Here is an 18,222-nt window from a genome sequence, read left to right as displayed (position 1 = left end):
GGCATAGGTCTGGGGGCGGAGTACAGAGTCATGCAGCTATTCAGCCCAACTTGTCCATGCTAACCAAGATGCTCCATCTAAGCTAGTCCCATTTGACCACATTTGGCCCATATCCTTCTCAACCTTTTATATTCATCCACCAGTCCAAGTGCCTTTTAAATTATATTATAATATCTGCCTCAACTACTTCCTCTAATAGCTTGTTCCATATACCCATCACCCTCTGAGTGAAAAGGTTGCCCCTCAGGTACATATTAAATCGCATCTTATATCCTCTTGTTTTTGATTCCCCTACCCTGTGTAAAAGAGTTCAGATTATCTATTCCCCTATAAGATCGCCCCTCCGCATCCTGCCCTCCACAGAATATAGTCCTAGCCTGCCAAACCTCTCCGTATAGCTCAGTCCCTCAAGTCCTGGCAACATCCACATACATCTTCTCTGCACACTTTCCAGCTTAATAACATCCTTCCTGTAGGTGTGACAAAAACTGAACACAGAATAACAAGTGTAGCACCACCAATGTCTTCTACAACTTGCTGGAAATTTTCAGAAAATTGTCTCTCTGCCACTGGATTCTTTGATCAGCCCAACTTCAGAGCTCCTTTGGGAAATTGCTGATGAACATCACGTGGTGGGGTGGGGTGCGAGGATCTAAGACCGATCTGTGCACACAGGGTTGTAAACCGTGTTTACAGTTTATTGACACTGATGGAATAAAACAGCTGCAGTTGCACATAGAGCTCCCAGTGATTTTCAGGAAAATTCAGACCAATAATTATTGAACTCCACTTAATTCTGTATTGCCCTCCACCCAAAATATTACAACTAAACTACTTTGGTTTCTGACTGGGGAAGTATGACTACTCAATCAAGAATAATTTGGCCTATTTTTGATACATTCCCATAGAATTTTTGCTTTGCAGAAAAGCATTGAGCTCCTATACCCAAATGGTGTAAGTTCAATGGCCGTGGAAGCTGTGCTAGATTTTTGGAAATCATGTAAAATACATAGACAAATGTACAACACAACAACAAATGGCACCTCCTGGGATCTTGGTTTTGACAATCTCAGTCTTTTGGATCTTGGCACTGGCTGCAGTCTAACATGTCCTCTGTGAACTTTTCAACTTGAATTGTTGTAGTGTGGAAGGAGAACTTGCTTCGAAGGATTTCAGTGGTTTCCTTAAGCACAGTTTGAGCATCTGCATTCTCCTCTGCAATAGTATGATTAGCAGAAAAGCATTACATAGGTGATCCACAGAAATAGAAATGTATTCAATTATTCATTTATAAAGTAAACCACTGGTACTTTTGTTCGACAACGCATTTAGTGATATTGGTGGTACTGTTGATACAAAATATGGTCTAAAATTGTTTATTTCTAATTCCCCAATCAATTGGGTGTATGTTTGAGTTAGACCACTCCAAACACCCAGAGCCCTGACCTTCTGCATTATTTCCAATCTGATTTGGATTTAGAGGCATACAGTGCAGAAACAGGCCCATTGGCCCAACTCGTCCATGCCCATCAAAGATTCACTACCTAAGCTAGTCCCATTTGTCATTGTTTGGTCCATATCCTTCTAAAACTTTCCTATTCATGTACCTGTCCAAATATCTTTTAAATGTTATTATAGTACCTGCCTCAACTACCTCCTCTCCTCCTCTGACCTTCCATATATCCACCATATAAGTCTTTTTTTTTTTTGAGGACCTCAGCAGCAAATTTTTCTACTTAGAAACTTCCAGACAACATCCTCTCCCTCTATAACAATATTTCAGCTCTAAATAGAATGATATAATTAAATGATATGATAATATGATTATAGCATTACTCACCTATGGCAATATGGACAGATAGCAGTGGCTGGTTCAATGTCAAAGCCCAGAGTTGGAGATTGTGGACAGCTTTCACTCCTCTTACGGAAATAAGTACTTCTTTCACTGAATTAAATGTCAAGCCTTTAGGAGTACCTACGCATGAACAGTAGGTTATTACATGTGTTTAAAGCACAACAACAAAGTTTATTCAGATTGGAAGCAATGAAAGGAAAATGTCTACAGTTATTTTTTTCATGAGGGGAGTAAGTCACAAAAGTCCCTATTCTTCTGAACCCACTGCAGAGAAAATGCAATTACTGCTGCAGCTTGTTGCTCAATTTGGCACAATAGCAGTCTCACTGTAAGCAAGCCTCGGGTTTAAAATTAGAATTCTATTGTTCTTCACAATTTTGACAGCACCTACACTTTGAGGATATAGTGTGAGACATTCTTTTATTTCAGCTGTCAGTATTTTAGATCTCTGAATACTACCCAGCAGCACTGTGGCAGTAACTTCACCGGAACGATATTAGCAGTCCAAGAAAACAGTTCATTATCACATTGTCAAGGATGGACAGTGTGTTTGTAAGTCCAGAGTTTTTGATTTGTTTCAGTATAAGCGCTCAAACTATACTTTATCTAGTAATTAACTATTTCTAATGTAGATTCTCTTGGCCCAATTTAATTAATTTCCCAGAATATGGGCATTGCTACTAAGGCCAGCATTTATTGCCCAAACGTAATTGCCCTTTGCAAGGTGATAATGAGCTGTCTTCTTTAATCATGACTGTCGGTCTGGTAAAGTAACTACCACAGTGTTATGTCTCCTGCAGTTGCAGGGGAAAGTACCTGGTGGATGAGGGATAAGGGTGGGAAAGGATGAGTGAACCAAGGAGTTGCAGAGCGAGCAGTCTCTGTGGAAGGCAAAAAGAAGATGTGACTGGTGGTGGGGTCACGTGGCAGAACAAGGTGGAGCTTCAATTTAGTCAACTGGATGCCAGACGACTGTGGCGGTCCTGAATACCATCACGAGCTACAAGCCGAAATTGGGGGCAATCTTTGGCAATAGCACATCTCTACTTGATGAACTCAGTGCATGTTATGCCTCTTTTGAACAGGCAAGCAAAGCTCCAGCTCTGTGTGATGCCCATCCCCCAATAACTCAGTCCCATACATCTTGGTGGCAGAAGTCAAAACTAATTTCACAAGGGTAAACTCTCGAAAAACTCCACCCTGGATGGCATCCCTGGACAGGTTTTGAAGTCAGGTGCTAATTTATTGGCCACAGTCTTCACCGATGTCTTCCTTCTCTCACCTCAACAGTCTTCTGTCCCTATACTGTAGTCTCCAAAGAAACGTCATTATTCCGGTGTCATTATTCCACATGCCAGCAGTCTGAAGAAGGGTCCCGATAAGAAATGTCTTCTGTCCATCATTATCTGTAATTCCTCCCAACAACGATGGTGTCATCAGTGAATTTAATGATGGAGTTGGAACTGTGACCGGTTACAGTCATGGGTATAGAGTTAGTAGAGCAGGGAGCTGAGTACAGTTTTGATGTGCTGATGGTTATCGAGTAGTAAGTGTTGTTGCCAATTTGTACTGATCGTGTTATATTCATGAGGACATCCAGACTTAAGAACAGCTATTTTCCCACTGCTATCCAACTGCTGGACCAGTCACCTCTTGCACATCCCATTCCCAGAGAAGCTGCCTTGTCGTCTTAACCTGGAATCTTCACTTTTCTGCCAATTTCTTCCATTTTTAGGGATCACCACAAGTTGCTGCAGTGATGCTGCATAAGTTGTGCTTTAAGGGCTGAGGCCTCTTCATCATTACCGCGCATCTAAATGTTCACTGCAAGGAAAAGATCCATTGGATATTTTCATCATTGCTACATTCACGATAAGGTCGTTTTTGGGAAAAGATGCATCTGCACTGTTTTTCTAAGATCACGGTTTACCCACATTGTGTATTGCGTACAATTGCATTGCTTATAAATTGTCAGAATAATAAGCAAAGCGAAGCCTGGATCTGGAAACACAAGTTCAAATACACAAATGACAACTGGAGAATTTAAATTAAAATAATTACATAAACCTGAATAAAATGTTAATGTCAATTATGATAACCATAAAAATACTCGATTGTCACAAAAAATCATGCAGTTGACGAATCTCTTGGTTAAAGAAAAATACTTTCTTCACTCCGTTTGCCCTTGTGTGACCCAGACTTACAGAATTGTGTTTTTCATTTATCTGTCAAGTAAGCCATTTAATTCAGGGCATTGAAGTATAACCAATGAATGTTGGCCAAGCCAGAGATCCTAACACAAAATAATGTTACAATTTAATGTTACAAACTGCTAGAGTCAGTTATTAAAGATGGGATAGCAGCACATTTGGAAAGTGGTGAAATCATTGGACAAAGTCAGCATGGATTTACAAAAGGTAAATCATGTCTGACGAATCTTATAGAATTTTTCGAGGATGTAACTAGTAGCGTGGATAGGGGAGAACCAGTGGATGTGGTGTATCTGGACTTCCAGAAGGCTTTCGACAAGGTCCCACATAAGAGATTAGTTTACAAACTTAAAGCACACGGCATTGGGGGTCCAGTATTGATGTGGATAGAGAACTGGCTGGCAAACAGGAAGCAAAGAGTAGGAGTAAACGGGTCCTTTTCACAATGGCAGGCAGTGACTAGTGGGGTACCGCAAGGCTCAGTGCTGGGACCCCAGCTATTTACAATATATATTAATGATCTGGATGAGGGAATTGAAGGCAATATCTCCAAGTTTGCGGATGACACTAAGCTGGGGGCCAGTGTTAGCTGTGAGGAGGATGCTAGGAGACTGCAAGGTGACTTGGATAGGCTGGGTGAGTGGGCAAATGTTTGGCAGATGCAGTATAATGTGGATAAATGTGAGGTTATCCATTTTGGTGGCAAAAACAGGAAAGCAGACTATTATCTAAATGGTGGCCGACTAGGAAAAGGGGAGATGCAGCGAGACCTGGGTGTCATGGTACACCAGTCATTGAAAGTGGGCATGCAGGTGCAGCAGGCAGTGAAGAAAGCGAATGGTATGTTAGCTTTCATAGCAAAAGGATTTGAGTATAGGAGCAGGGAGGTTCTACTGCAGTTGTACAGGGTCTTGGTGAGACCACACCTGGAGTATTGCGTACAGTTTTGGTCTCCAAATCTGAGGAAGGACATTATTGCCATAGAGGGAGTGCAGAGAAAGTTCACCAGACTGATTCCTGGGATGTCAGGACTGTCTTATGAAGAAAGACTGGATAGACTTGGTTTATACTCTCTAGAATTTAGGAGATTGAGAGGGGATCTTATAGAAACTTACAAAATTCTTAAGGGGTTGGACAGGCTAGATGCAGGAAGATTGCTCCCGATGTTGGGGAAGTCCAGGACAAGGGGTCACAGCTTAAGGATAAGGGGGAAATCCTTTAAAACCGAGATGAGAAGAACTTTTTTCACACAGAGAGTGGTGAATCTCTGGAACTCCCTGCCACAGAGGGTAGTCGAGGCCAGTTCATTGGCTATATTTAAGAGGGAGTTAGATGTGGCCCTTGTGGCTAAGGGGATCAGAGGGTATGGAGAGAAGGCAGGTACGGGATACTGAGTTGGATGATCAGCCATGATCATATTGAATGGCGGTGCAGGCTCGAAGGGCCGAATGGCCTACTCCTGCACCTAATTTCTATGTTTCTATGTTTCTATGTAAGCAAATGAATTTATGTGCTAGTAATCTATTAGCATAATACTTTATACTCCTATTATTTAATGAAGTAAACACAAATGACTGTTATATTTCAAATGTAATTTGACGATTGATGGTATATTTAATGCCTCATTTTCATGGAAGATCTGACGTGGCTAATATCAAAATTATCAATTTTTAGGCAAATTGCATTGAAATGTCCTACCTTCCAGTAACACACGGAAGACATCTCTTAAAATAGTAATAGTAGTGCACAGGACAAAAATGGAGAAGAAAAATGTAGAGATAGGATCCGCAATTTTATATGCAGGCTGCAATTGAAAAACAAAGAATGAACAAAGTGCTTATATTTAAAAAAAATGTAAGAATCATTTTTTAAATTTAATCTGCTACATCCTTAAGTTTGTTAGATTTGCTAAACATTATTTTCTATTATATAACCGCACTGGTTTTGCCGTATCATATAATACCTATTTTAAGTGTCCAACAGCCTCTTCCTAAGTAATGGGTTCTGGCAGTCTCATTAGTTTGTTTCCCTATTAGTCCAGAGTCTTGTTTCTTCCAAAATGTTGTTATATTTGTCCATAAACATCCATAAGTACCATTGGGGGGAGGGGGGAGGGATTGACAAATTGGGAGTATAAAGATGGAGTTGAAGGGGAAGTGAGTACAGGAAAAATTACAAAAGATTCTCGAATTAATGGGAAGTAAAGCTTGAGAATGGACAACAGAGTAAGGTCAGGGCCAATTGCGAGTGGTGCGAGGGGGGACGTGAATACGGAGGACAAAGTGTTGTATATGAATACGCGAAGTATAAGAAATAAAGTGGACGAGCTTGAGACTCAGTTAGAAATTGGCAAGTATGATGTTGTGGGAATTACAGAGACATGGCTGCAAGAGGGCCAGGGCTGGGAACTGAATATCGAAGGGTATACCTCTTATCGAAAAGACAGACAGGTGGGCAGAGGGGGTGGGGTTGCTCTGTTGGTGAGGAATGAAATTCAGTCCCTTGCAAGGTGACTTTGAAACAGGAGATGTGGAGTCAGTATGGATAGAACTAAGGAATTGTGAGGGTAAAAATACCCTAATGGGACTTATCTACAGGTCCCCAAACAGTGGCCTGGACATAGGGTGCAAGTTGAATCAGGAGTTAAAATTGGCATGTAGCAAAGGTAATGCTGTGGTTGTTATGGGAGATTTCAGCATGCAGGTAGACTGGGAAAATCAGGTTGGTTCTGGACCCCAACAAAGGGAGTTTGTGGATTGCCTCCGTGATGGATAGTTAGAGCAGCTTGTATTGGAGCCTACCAGGGAGAAGGCAATTCTAGATTTAGTGTTATGTAATGAACCGGATTTGATAAAGGAACTTGAGGTTAATGAGCCATTAGGAGGCAGTGACCATAACATGGTCAGGTTTAATCTACAATTGGAGAGGGAGAAGGGTAGATCGGAGGTGTCAGTGTTGCAGTTGAATAAAGGGGACAATGGGGCCATGAGGGAGGAGCTGGCCAAAGTTAACTGGAAAGATACACTAGCAGGGATGACAGTGGAACAACAATGGCAGGTATTTCTAGGCATAATACAGAAGGTGCAGGATCAGTTCATTCCTAGGAGGAAGAAAGATTCCAAGGGGAGTAAGTGGCGACCGTGGCTGACAAGGGAAGTCAGGAACAGTATAAAAATAAAAAGAGAAGAAGTACAACGTAGCAAAGATGAGCGGGAAGCAAGAGCATTGGGTAATGTTTAAAGAGCAACAGAAGATAACCAAAAAGACAATACGAGGAGAAAAGATGAGTTACGAAGGTAAGCTAGCCAAGAATATAAAGGAGGATAGTAAAAGCTTCTTTAGGTATGTGAAGAGGAAAAATTAGTTAAGACCAAAGTTGAACTCTTGAAGACCGATATAGGTGAATTTATTAAGGGGGACAAGGAAATGGCAGATGAGTTGAACACTAAGGAGGACTGTCTTCACTAAGGAGGACACAAACAATCTTCCTGATCTACTAGTGGCTGGAGGTTCTGGGGTGATGGAGGAACTGTAGGAAATCCACATTAGGCAGGAAATGGTGTTGGGTAGACTGATGGGACTGAAGGCTGATAAATCCCCAGGGCCTGATGGTCTGCATCCCAGGGTACTTAAGGAAGTGGCTCTAGAAATCGTGGATGCATTGGCGAAAATTTTCCAATGTTCTAAAGACTCAGGATCAGTTCCTGTGGATTGGAGGGAAGCTAATGTTATCCCACTTTTTAAGAAAGGCCGGAGAGAGAAAACGGAATTATAGACCAGTTAGCCTGACATCGGTGGTGGGGAAGTTGCTGGAGTCAATTATAAAAGATGAAATAGCCGCACATTTGGATAGCAGTAACAGGATCGGTCCAAGTCAGCATGGATTTACGAAGGGGGAATCATGCTTGACTAATCTTCTGGAATTTTTTGAGGATGAAACTAGGAAAATGGACAAGGGGGAGCCTGTGGATGTAGTGTATCTGGACTTTCAGTAAGCATTTGATAAGGTCCCACATAGGAGATTAGTGGGCAAAATTAGAGCACATGGTATTGGGGGTAGAGTGCTGACATGGATAGAAAATTGGTTGGCAGACAGGAAACAGAGAGTAGGGATTAACGGGTCCCTTTCAGAATGGCAGGCAGTGACTAGTGGCTTGGTGCTGGGACCGCAGCTATTTACTATATACATCAGATTTGGATGAAGGGAATCAAAGTAACATTAGCAAATTTGCAGATGACACAAAGCTGGGTGGCAGTGTGATGTGTGAGGAGGATGCTATGAGAATGCAGGGTGACTTGGACAGGTTGGGGGAGTGCGCAGATGCATGGCAGATGAAGTTTAATGTGGATAAACGTGAGGTTATCCACTTTGATATCAAAAACAGGAAGGCAGATTACTATCTAAATGGCGTCAAGTTGGGAAAAGGGGAAGTACAAGGGTTCTGGGGGTCCGTGTTCATCAGTCTATGAAAGTAAGCATGCAGGTACAGCAGGCAGTGAAGAAAGCGAATGGCATGTTAACATATAACATATAACCATATAACAATTACAGCACGGAAACAGGCCATCTTGGCTCTTCAAGTCCGTGCCGAAAACTTATTCTCCCCTAGTCTCATCTACCTGCACTCAGACCATAGCCCTCCATTCCTTTCCTGTCCATATACCTATCCAATATATTTTTAAATGATAAAATCGAACCTGCCTCCACCACTTCCACTGGAAGCACATTCCACACAGCTACCACTCTCTGAGTAAAGAAGTTCCCCCTCATGTTACCCCTAAACTTCTGTCCCTTAATGGCCTTTATAACAAGAGGAGTCGAGTATAGGAGCAAAGAGGTCCTTCTGCAGCTGTACAGGGGCCGAGTGAGACCACACCTGGAGTATTGTGTGCAGTTTTGGTTCCCTAATTTGAGGAAGGACATTCATGCTATTGAGGGTGCAGCGTAGGTTTACATGGGTAATTCCCGGGATGGCGGGACTGTCATATGCTGAGAGAAAGGAGCGGCTGGACTTGTACACTCTGGAGTTTAAAAGGATGAGAGGATATCTTATTCAAACATATAAGATTGTTAAGGGTTTGGACACGCTAGAGACAGGAAACATGTTCCCGATGTTGGGGGAGTCCAGAACCAAGGGCCACAGTTTAAGAATAAGGGGTAAGCTATTTAGAACGGAGACGAGGAAAGACTTTTTCTCACAGATAGTTGTGAGTCTGTGGAATTCTCTGCAACAGAGAGCATGGAGGCCGGTTCTCTGATTACTTTCAAGAGAGAGCTAGATAGGGCTCTTAAAGATAGCGGAGTCAGGGGATATGGGGAGAAGGCAGGAACGGGGTACTGATTGGGGATGATCAGCCATGATCACATTGAATGGCGGTGCTGGCTCGAAGGGCTGAATGGCGTAATCCTGCGTCTATTGTCGATTGTCTAAAATCAGGGGGGGGGGGGGGGTCACACAGGAGGCTTGGTCCCCCAACGCAATATTCCACCATTCACCCATAGCCCCCAATTGCACAGGCACAGCTCATTTCCCCTCATCCCGAGCACTTTCTCCCCCTCCTCTTCACCTCCCCTCTTCTTTCCCCTCTCCTCCTCCCCTCCCCCAATCCCTCCCTCATCTCTCTCTCCCACTCCTTTCCCTAACCCTCAGTCACTCCCTCCCTCCCTCCATAACTCATCTCCCCTCCTTATTTCCCACCTCCCCCACACCTCACCTCCCCCTATACCCCCACTATCCCTGCTCACCTCCCCCACTGCTCTCCTCTCCCTCTACACCCCACTCCCTACCTCCCCCACTCCCCCCTCCTCTACTCCCCCCCCATCTCTCCCTCTATTCACCCTCCTCCCCCACTCTCCCAGCTCACCTCCTCCCTCTTCTTTTCCCTCGCCTCCTACCCTCCCCCAATCCCTCCCTCACCTCTCCTTTTCCCTACCTTCAGTCACTCCCTCCCTCCTTCCCTCCCTCCATAACTTCTCTCCCTTCCCTACTCCCCTCCTCTCCCTCTATCCCCTCTCCTCCCCCACACTCCCTCCTCACCTCCCAAGGATCTCGAGGTTGCCGCTTGGCTCCCTTCATGCGTGCCCCAGAGGAGCATCAGCCGTCGGCGCCCTTAGAGCCAGGCCTCGGATCCTCAGCTCGGCCTGGAAGCACCAGCAGCTACAGTCGCGCCGGCATGTGGGTGGGGGGAGTGGGGGTGGGGGGAGAGCTCAGAGAAAAGTCAGGGGAAGAGCCATGGGGGAAGGGGGTATCACGGGCAAGGGGGCAGGAGCCAGCGAGGGAGACTAGTGGGGATTGGGCTGGAGCTGCGGGGCGTTGCATTGGCAGTGCGTTTGGGACTCACAGTGGGCACTGGACGTTCTCCTCCGCCGGGATCAGACTTTCTATTTGGCGACATCTCCGGGCCGGGCCAGGCCGTTTCCAGTCCCTCCGAAAATTGGTGGAGACCTCCGGTAAAGACGCAATGGCGCAGGAAGGCGCGGACCGTCCCGGGGAGTGACAGGAGAAGTGACAAATTCGTGCAGCGCTGACTGGCAGGAGAGGAGATCGATCTGCACACGTGCGGTTTTTACGATTTTTAAACCTCGCTAACGTTTACAATATACTACCGATCGGAATGAAACTTGAAGCACTCACAGCACAGGAGAACGGTGAGTGAGCTGATGAAAAATCGTAGCGCTATCGCGTACCGTTTTGGGGCAAATAGAAAAACCGCGCAAACCAGAAGAGCACAAGATCAGAGTTTTAGTTATGTATAGATAGAAGATGGATAGATGGATGGATGGATGGATGGATGGATGGATGGATGGATGGATGGATGGATGGATGGATGGATGGATGGATGGATAGATGGATAGATGGTGTATAGATAGAAGATGTATAGATAGATAAAATATAGATAGATAAAATATAGATAGAAGGATAGATAGAAGGATAGATAGATAGATAGATAGATAGATGGATAGATGGATAGATAGATAGATAGATAGATAGATAGATAGATAGATAGATAGATAGATAGATAAAGTTTATTTCTGCTTGGAGGGAAAAGCACATGGTGAAGCCAAAATCAGTAACCAAGAAATCCAAATTAGAAATGACAAGTAAATTGTTGGCTAAAAAAATTGTTAAATCGTGAAATGTACCACTTGAACATTTGAGGCAAAAAGCATAGATTTACTGAAGAGAAGGCTGGATGTGCAGATGGGTGAGAGAGCAACAGAGACTACACAGATGGTTAGATGAGCAAGGAACTGATGGAGCAAAAAAGTCTGTGTGACAGGTTGGACTGAATATGGCATAATTCTTTGCAAATTCTTTTGAGTGCCAGTTTGAGAAAAGCATTAATGATTAAAATGAATCAGTTATTGACCACTAACATAATGCATCTAGCCTTGGAGTGAATACAATTACCATTACATTATCTCTGACTACTTACCATCAAAAAATATTATTTTGTGACATTTATCATAATGCACATTTGATTTGTTGCAGTGGAATAAGCTCATAGAAATAACGCACAATATTAAAATAATATTTATAAAAGCAGAAACCTTAAAGAAGATGATCGTGGCTGCCACAAACACTCCAATACTCTGGAACAAATCTCCAATGACATGTATGAAGGCTGCTCTCACACTGGTGTTTCCCAGATGGTTTGGGTGAGAAGAGTGTTCATCAACTCTGCTGTTTTCTAACTCCTCATAGCCAGCTCCATAGTGGTGGCTGTGGCTGTGGAAAGGGGTTGATTGATGGAGTATGACAGCCATTCTGAAACAGAAGTGATTGCAAGAAACCTATCAGATTCATTTTATTTTCAAGGACTGTGGTGGATTAAAGTTTGAGTTATTTCAGTTCTTGAAGTTTTTACAGCCCACAAATAATGCCAATGGTGTGACACATTCAAAGGCGTTTGTGTTGTGTATACACTAGCCTATTGAATGACATTGTTTGTGATTTTGAGCCACTTTAAGCTACTGATCATGTCAGCTCAGCATTTTTACCGTCAGAAGGTTATGGGGGTGAGTCCTATGCCAGTACATAAAAGTCGAGGTTCACATAACCTTTTATAATGGAGTGAGTCACATCTTTCTCGTGAAATGTTAAGCCAAGGCCTCATCTGTTCTCCCAGATGAACATTAAAACATTTGCAGTACCATTTTGAAGAAGAACAAGTGAATTATTGCCCATCATCACCCTAATATTTTGCGCATTCTCAATATCATCAAGACACATCATGTGGTTATGATTGGATTGATGTTCGTAGTACTCAGCTGTGTTCAAATTAGTGACCATATTTCATACATCAAAGGTCAATGTTGTAATATATCATTGCTTATAAGGTGGTAAATACCATAATACTCGAGATGAAATATGTTCAAATTGTAAGTATTCTTTTTTTTGTTAGAAATATTGAATATTAAAACAAAGACTAATTCAAATAGATCAATCTATGAAACAAAATAAAGTAATATTTTCTGGCTAACATTTTGAGACATTTATCTGCATTTAATTTGTTATTAATAGATTCCATATAATTAAATATTATAATAATTTATAACAGATAAATTAACCAATTTAAATCTAACTTTTGGAATGAAGAATCATTTTATGAACACACGTCAGCCATGCTTTCCAGATAAGGAGAAAAGTGTAGCTTTTATCTTTGAATTGATTGTATGACAGCTGCAAATTATAAAACATGAATTATTCTTAGATTCATCTGTCTGAAACTAGACTATTGGTAGCTTGAATGTCATGTTTCACTGAGGGAAGCTTTTGACAGCAAATCTACTGCATCAGGAACAATGTCAACTTACACCTGTTGATCAACTCCTCAGCTCATTTGCTACCAAAATCCACAACTTTACCTTGAAACTACTAGACAATTCTCTGGCATGGTTTAATATATGTAATATAACTTGCAACCAGGTCATGGTTATCCTTTTAAATGTTGTAATTGTCACTGCCTCGACCAATTCCTCTGGCAATTCATTCCATCTACCCACCATCCTCTGTGTAAAAAACTTGCCCCTCAGATCCCTTTTAAATCTTTCCACTATCACCTTAAACCCGCACCCTCTAGTTTTAGACTCCCCTATCCTGGGAAAGAGACTGTGACTGTCTACCTATAACATATAACATATAACATATAACAATTACAGCACGGAAACAGGCCATCTCGGCCCTACAAGTCCGTGCCGAACAATTATTTTCCCTTAGTCCCACCTGCCTGCACTCATACCATAACCCTCCATTCCCTTCTCATCCATATGCCTATCCAATTTATTTTTAAATGGTACCAACGAACCTGCCTTCACCACTTCCACTGGAAGCTCATTCCACACCGCTACCATTCTCTGAGTAAAGAAGTTCCCCCTCATGTTACCCCTAAACTTCTGTCCCTTAATTCTGAAGTCATGTCCTCTTGTTTGAATCTTCCCTATTCTCAAAGGGAAAAGCTTGTCCACATCAACTCTGTCTATCCCTCTCATCATTTTAAAGACCTCTATCAAGTCCCCCCTTGATAGAGGTCTTTAAAATGATGAGAGGGATAGACAAGGGATTCTACCTTATTCATTCCCGCTTATAATTTTGTACGGTCACCTTCTGCCTTCTTTGCTCCGGTGACAACAAGTTTCAGCCTATCCAATCACTTCCTTATCGCTTCAGTCCAGGCAATATTCCTGTTAATCTTTTCTGAACCCTCCCTAGCTTAATGGCATCCCTTTTGCAGCGTGGTGAATGCATACCCCAAGTGCAGCCTGACCAATCATGATTTCTACAATGTGCCCAAAATTGATCAATCAATTATAACTATGAATGGCTGAGCTCTCAGGATTATTGAAGAATGGAAGACCTTGGTATACGTCACGAACCATGAATATTTACTTTCATTTTTCAGGGGCAGAGCCTATAAGAACGGTGGTACAACTGTTCAAAACATTGGTTAGGAATATTGTGTACAGCTCTGGTTGCCATACTGTAGAAAGGCAGTAACTGCACTGGAGAAGGTGCAGGGAAGGTTCACCAAGATGGTGCCTGGGATAAAGCAAGACAGGGTTGGCTGGGCAAAAAGAAAACTGCTGGAGGAACTCAGTGGGTCAGGCAGCATCTGTGGAAGGAAATGGACAGAAGATGTTTCGGATCGAGACCCTTCTTCAGACTGATTGTTTTCTTTGGAGCAGTGGCAGCTGAGATGAAAGTATTGGGTTGGAACTGATAGAGGGGTATGAGTAGGATAAATAGCAAAAAACATTTCCCATAGCAGAGGTTCAAAAACCAGAGGGTATAGACGTAAGATGTGTGTAGGAAAGAACTGCAGATGCTCGTTTAAATTGAAGGTAGACACAAAATGCTGGAGTCAGCAGGACAGGCAGCATCTCTGGAGAGAAGGAATGGGTGATATTTCGGGTCGAGACCCTTCTTCAGACTGATGTCAGGGGAGTGGGCGGGACAGATGGAATGTAGTCAGAGACGGTGGGAGAACTGGGAACGGGGAGGGGGTAGAGAGAGAGGGAAAGCAAGGGCTATTTGAAGTTGGAGAGGTCAATGTTTATACCACTGGGTGTAAACTACCCAAGCAAAATATGAGGTGCTGTTCCTCCAATTTGCGCTGGGCCTCACTCTGACAATGGAGGAGGTCCAGGACAGAAAGGTCAGATTGGGAATGGGAGGGGGAGTTAAAGTGCTGAGCAACCAGGAGGTCAGGTAGGTTAAGGCGGACTGAGCGGAGGTGTTCAGCGAAACGATCGCCGAGCCTGCGCTTGGTCTCACCGATGTACAGGAGTTGACACCTGGAACTGCGGACACAGTAGATGAGGTTGGAGGAGGTGCAAGTGAACCTCTGCCTCATCTGGAAAGACTGTCAGGGTCCTCGGATGGAGGCGAGGGGGGAGGTAAAGGGGCAGGTGTTGCATCTCCTGTGGCTGCAGGGGGAAGTACCCGGGGAGGGGGTTGTTTGGGTGGGAAGGTACGAGTTACCAGGGATTTGCCGAGGGAACGGTCTCTGCGGAAAGCAGAAAGGGGTGGAGATTGGAAGATGTGGCCAGTAGTGGGATCCCGTTGGAGGTGGTGAAAATGTTGGATGATTATATGCTGTATGCGACGGCTGATGGGGTGGAAGGTGAGGACAAGGGGGACTCTGTCCTTGTTACCAATGTGGGGAGGGGGAGCAAGGGTGGAGCTGTGGGATATCGAGGAGACCTTAGTGAGAGCCTCATCAATAATGCAAGAGGGGAACCTCCGTTTCCTAAAGAATGATATACTTAAAGGGTATAGGTGTAAGATTTCATGTATAAGGTTTAGATGGGATCAGAAGAATTATCTTTACTGAGAGTGTGGTTAGAATCTGGAACTCGCAACCAGAGGAATTGGTGGAGTCTCACAATATTTAAGCCTATTTGAATTACCGAGGTTTACAAGGCTACAGATTAGTTGCTAGTAAATGAGATTAGTATCATTTGATACTTGATGTAAGGTATGGATGTGATGGGCCAAATGGCCTGTTTCTGTGCCCTATGACTATATGCTTTTTAGACTGAGCTCTGTAATTACAATCCTGAACTTTATGTTTCTACAAATGTGTACAAGTGACTAATGGGGTACTGCAATGCTCGGTGCTGGGATTGCAGCTATTTACAATATACATTCATGATTTAGATGAAGGGATTAAAAGTAACAATAGCAAATTTGAGGATGACACAAAGCTGGGTGGCAGTGTGAGCTGTGAGGAGGATGTTATGAGGATGCAGGGTGACTTGGACAGGTTGGGTGAGTGGGCAGATCATGGCAGATGCAGTTTAGTGGATAAATGTGAGGTTTAAGAAAGAACTGCAGATGCTGGAAAATCGAAGGTAGACAAAAATGCTGGAGAAACTCAACGGGTGAGATAGCAACTATGGAGCGAAGGAATAGGTGACGTTTCGGGTCAAGACACCGATAAATGTGAGGTTATCCACTTTGGTGGCAAAAACAGGAAGGCAGATTATTATCTGAATGGTGTCAAATTGGGAAAAGGGGAAGTACAACAAGATCTGGGGGGATCCTTGTTCATCAATCACTGAAAGGAAGCTTGCAGGTACAGAAGGCAGTGAAGAAAACTAATGGCATGTTGGCCTTCATAAGAAGAGTAGTTGAGTATAGGAGCAAAAAGGTCCTTCTGTAGTTGTACACGGCCCTAGTGAGACCACACCTGGAGTATTGTTTGCAGTTTTGGTCTCCAAATTTGAAGAAGGATATTCTTGCTATTGAGGGAGTGCAGCGTAGGTTCACGTGGTTAATTCCCAGATATGTTGATAGAAAGGAGCGGCTGGGCTTGTATACTCTGGATTTTAGAAGGATGAGAGGTTATCTTATTGAAACATAAAATTATTAAGAGTTTGGACACGCTAGAGGTAGGAAACATGTTCCCGATGTTGGAGGAGTCCAAAACCAGGTGCCACAGTTTAAGAATAAGGGGTAAGCCATTTAGAATGGAGATGAGGAACAACTTTTTCACACAGAGAGTTGTGAATCTGTGGAATTCCCTGCCTCAGAAGGCATTAGAGGCCAATTCTCTGGATGCTTTCAAGAGAGAGTTAGAGCTCTTAAAGATAGTGGAGTCTGGGGATCTGGGGAGAAGGCAGGAATGGGGTACTGATTGTGGATGATCAGCCATGATCACATTGAATGGCGGTGCTGGCTCGAAGGGCTGAATGGCCTACTCCTGCACCTATTGTCTATTGTCTATTTTCTTTCATAGGGCTGCGGGTCTGCGGAGCGGAGAGGGCGGCGCCGGCTTTAACATTGGGAGCCTAGGAGCTCCAACTCGGTGCGTCCTTGTCGGCTCCGGAAGCCGCGGTCTCAAGCTAGGAAGCGGCCGTTCCAGGTGGCCCAGCCGCCGAGAGGACTCTCCCGACGCCGGGGCAAGACCACCCGGTGAGAACGGCCAGGAACATCGGGCCTCCGTAGAGGCAATTGCGGTGGCCTCAATAGGCCTGACTTTGGGGTGAACTGGGGATGGGGACTGGACATTGTGCCTTCCTCCACAGTGGTATCCATTGTGGGGGGATGATTTTTTTTGTCTAATGTAATCCTGTAAGTCTGTGTCCAAGATGGCTGCCGTGAAGAGAGAGTGGACGCTGGCACGAATTGGTTGCCGCTGCTCTCTCTTCACACTGTGTTTTTGATTTTCTGTTTTTGGAATGAATTCTGTTTTTAATTTGTGTCTCTGTGATGTCTTTATTACTTATTTTATTCTGATTATATGTTTTACTATGTAAGGTGTCCTTGAGATTTTGTATGAAAGGCGCCCATTAAATATAAAATTTATTATTATTATTATAGAATCATAGAAGTTCAGAGTCGGAATTCTAGACCTCAAATTGAAGCCTTTGTCATTCTTTAATATTCTCTTTAACCTACCTCTCTGTCCAAACCTTTGGTCAGCTTCCCTAATACCTCCTTTTCGAGCAGGCAAAGGTTCTGGCTGGATTTGGTTTGCTGAACTCCGTAAACATTTTAAGATTAGTCAAAGCCCTTCAGTCTAGAGAGGAAAATAAAATAAACTAGTGTTCCATTTTCTGATTTCTACCCTGAGGCTTCTGCAGCAACATGGATGACAGCTCAGAAACGAACAAACTTGACTAAGAAAACACTATTTAAAAAATATTATTAGAGCTATTTTGTTTCATCTGAATATCATGACATATCAGAAGTCTCAAGTACCTTTGCAACAGTGTCCCAATTTGCAAGTAAACTGTTATATTTGTTACCTGAGACATATAAACAGGAAATATTCTGATGAAGGATCTTAAAGCATGAATTCTCTTTCTCTTTTCACAGATGATGCCGGACCTGCTGAATGTTTCCAGCACTTTCTGCTTCTCTTTCTGATTTCCAGCATTTCCAGCTTTTTGTTTGATTAACTGACTCATTTTGTTAGAGTTTTCATTAAGACCTATTTTCTTGATGTGTAAATTTTGAAAAGTGGAAAAAGGGACAATTGAATGTAAAGACAGGCAGCATAGCCATTAAATTTCACCGATTTAATCCGTTTTATTATTTTATATTACAGTCTACATTTCCAATTATCAACCATTTTTGGCATGTTTGTTGGAACTCAGAAATCAAATATTGTGTGATTAAAATGTTCAAATAAAACATTAAGATTACTTAC

The 18,222-nt window shown here is 43.1% G+C and overlaps 1 protein-coding gene across 1 annotated transcript in view; it reads right to left on the bottom strand.

The window, feature by feature from the left end:
* Positions 1-204: 204 nt before the first annotated feature.
* The window catches only part of slc30a3 (solute carrier family 30 member 3), a 101,456-nt gene continuing 83,438 nt past the window's right edge, over positions 205-18,222 (bottom strand). Inside the window, exons 5-8 of the mRNA XM_033021402.1 lie at positions 11,618-11,834; positions 5,764-5,869; positions 1,841-1,975; positions 205-1,215 (exon numbers count right to left, since the gene is read on the bottom strand). Coding sequence (XP_032877293.1) covers positions 1,070-1,215; positions 1,841-1,975; positions 5,764-5,869; positions 11,618-11,834 — 604 coding nt within the window. The 3' untranslated portion in view covers positions 205-1,069. The remainder of the gene's footprint in view (positions 1,216-1,840; positions 1,976-5,763; positions 5,870-11,617; positions 11,835-18,222) is intronic.

Source organism: Amblyraja radiata, chromosome 5 (genome assembly GCF_010909765.2).
Source record: "Amblyraja radiata isolate CabotCenter1 chromosome 5, sAmbRad1.1.pri, whole genome shotgun sequence".
Taxonomy (NCBI): Eukaryota; Metazoa; Chordata; class Chondrichthyes; order Rajiformes; family Rajidae; genus Amblyraja; species Amblyraja radiata.
The sequence above is the reverse complement of the archived record's forward strand: the minus strand, read 5'-3'. Positions and strand labels throughout refer to the sequence as shown.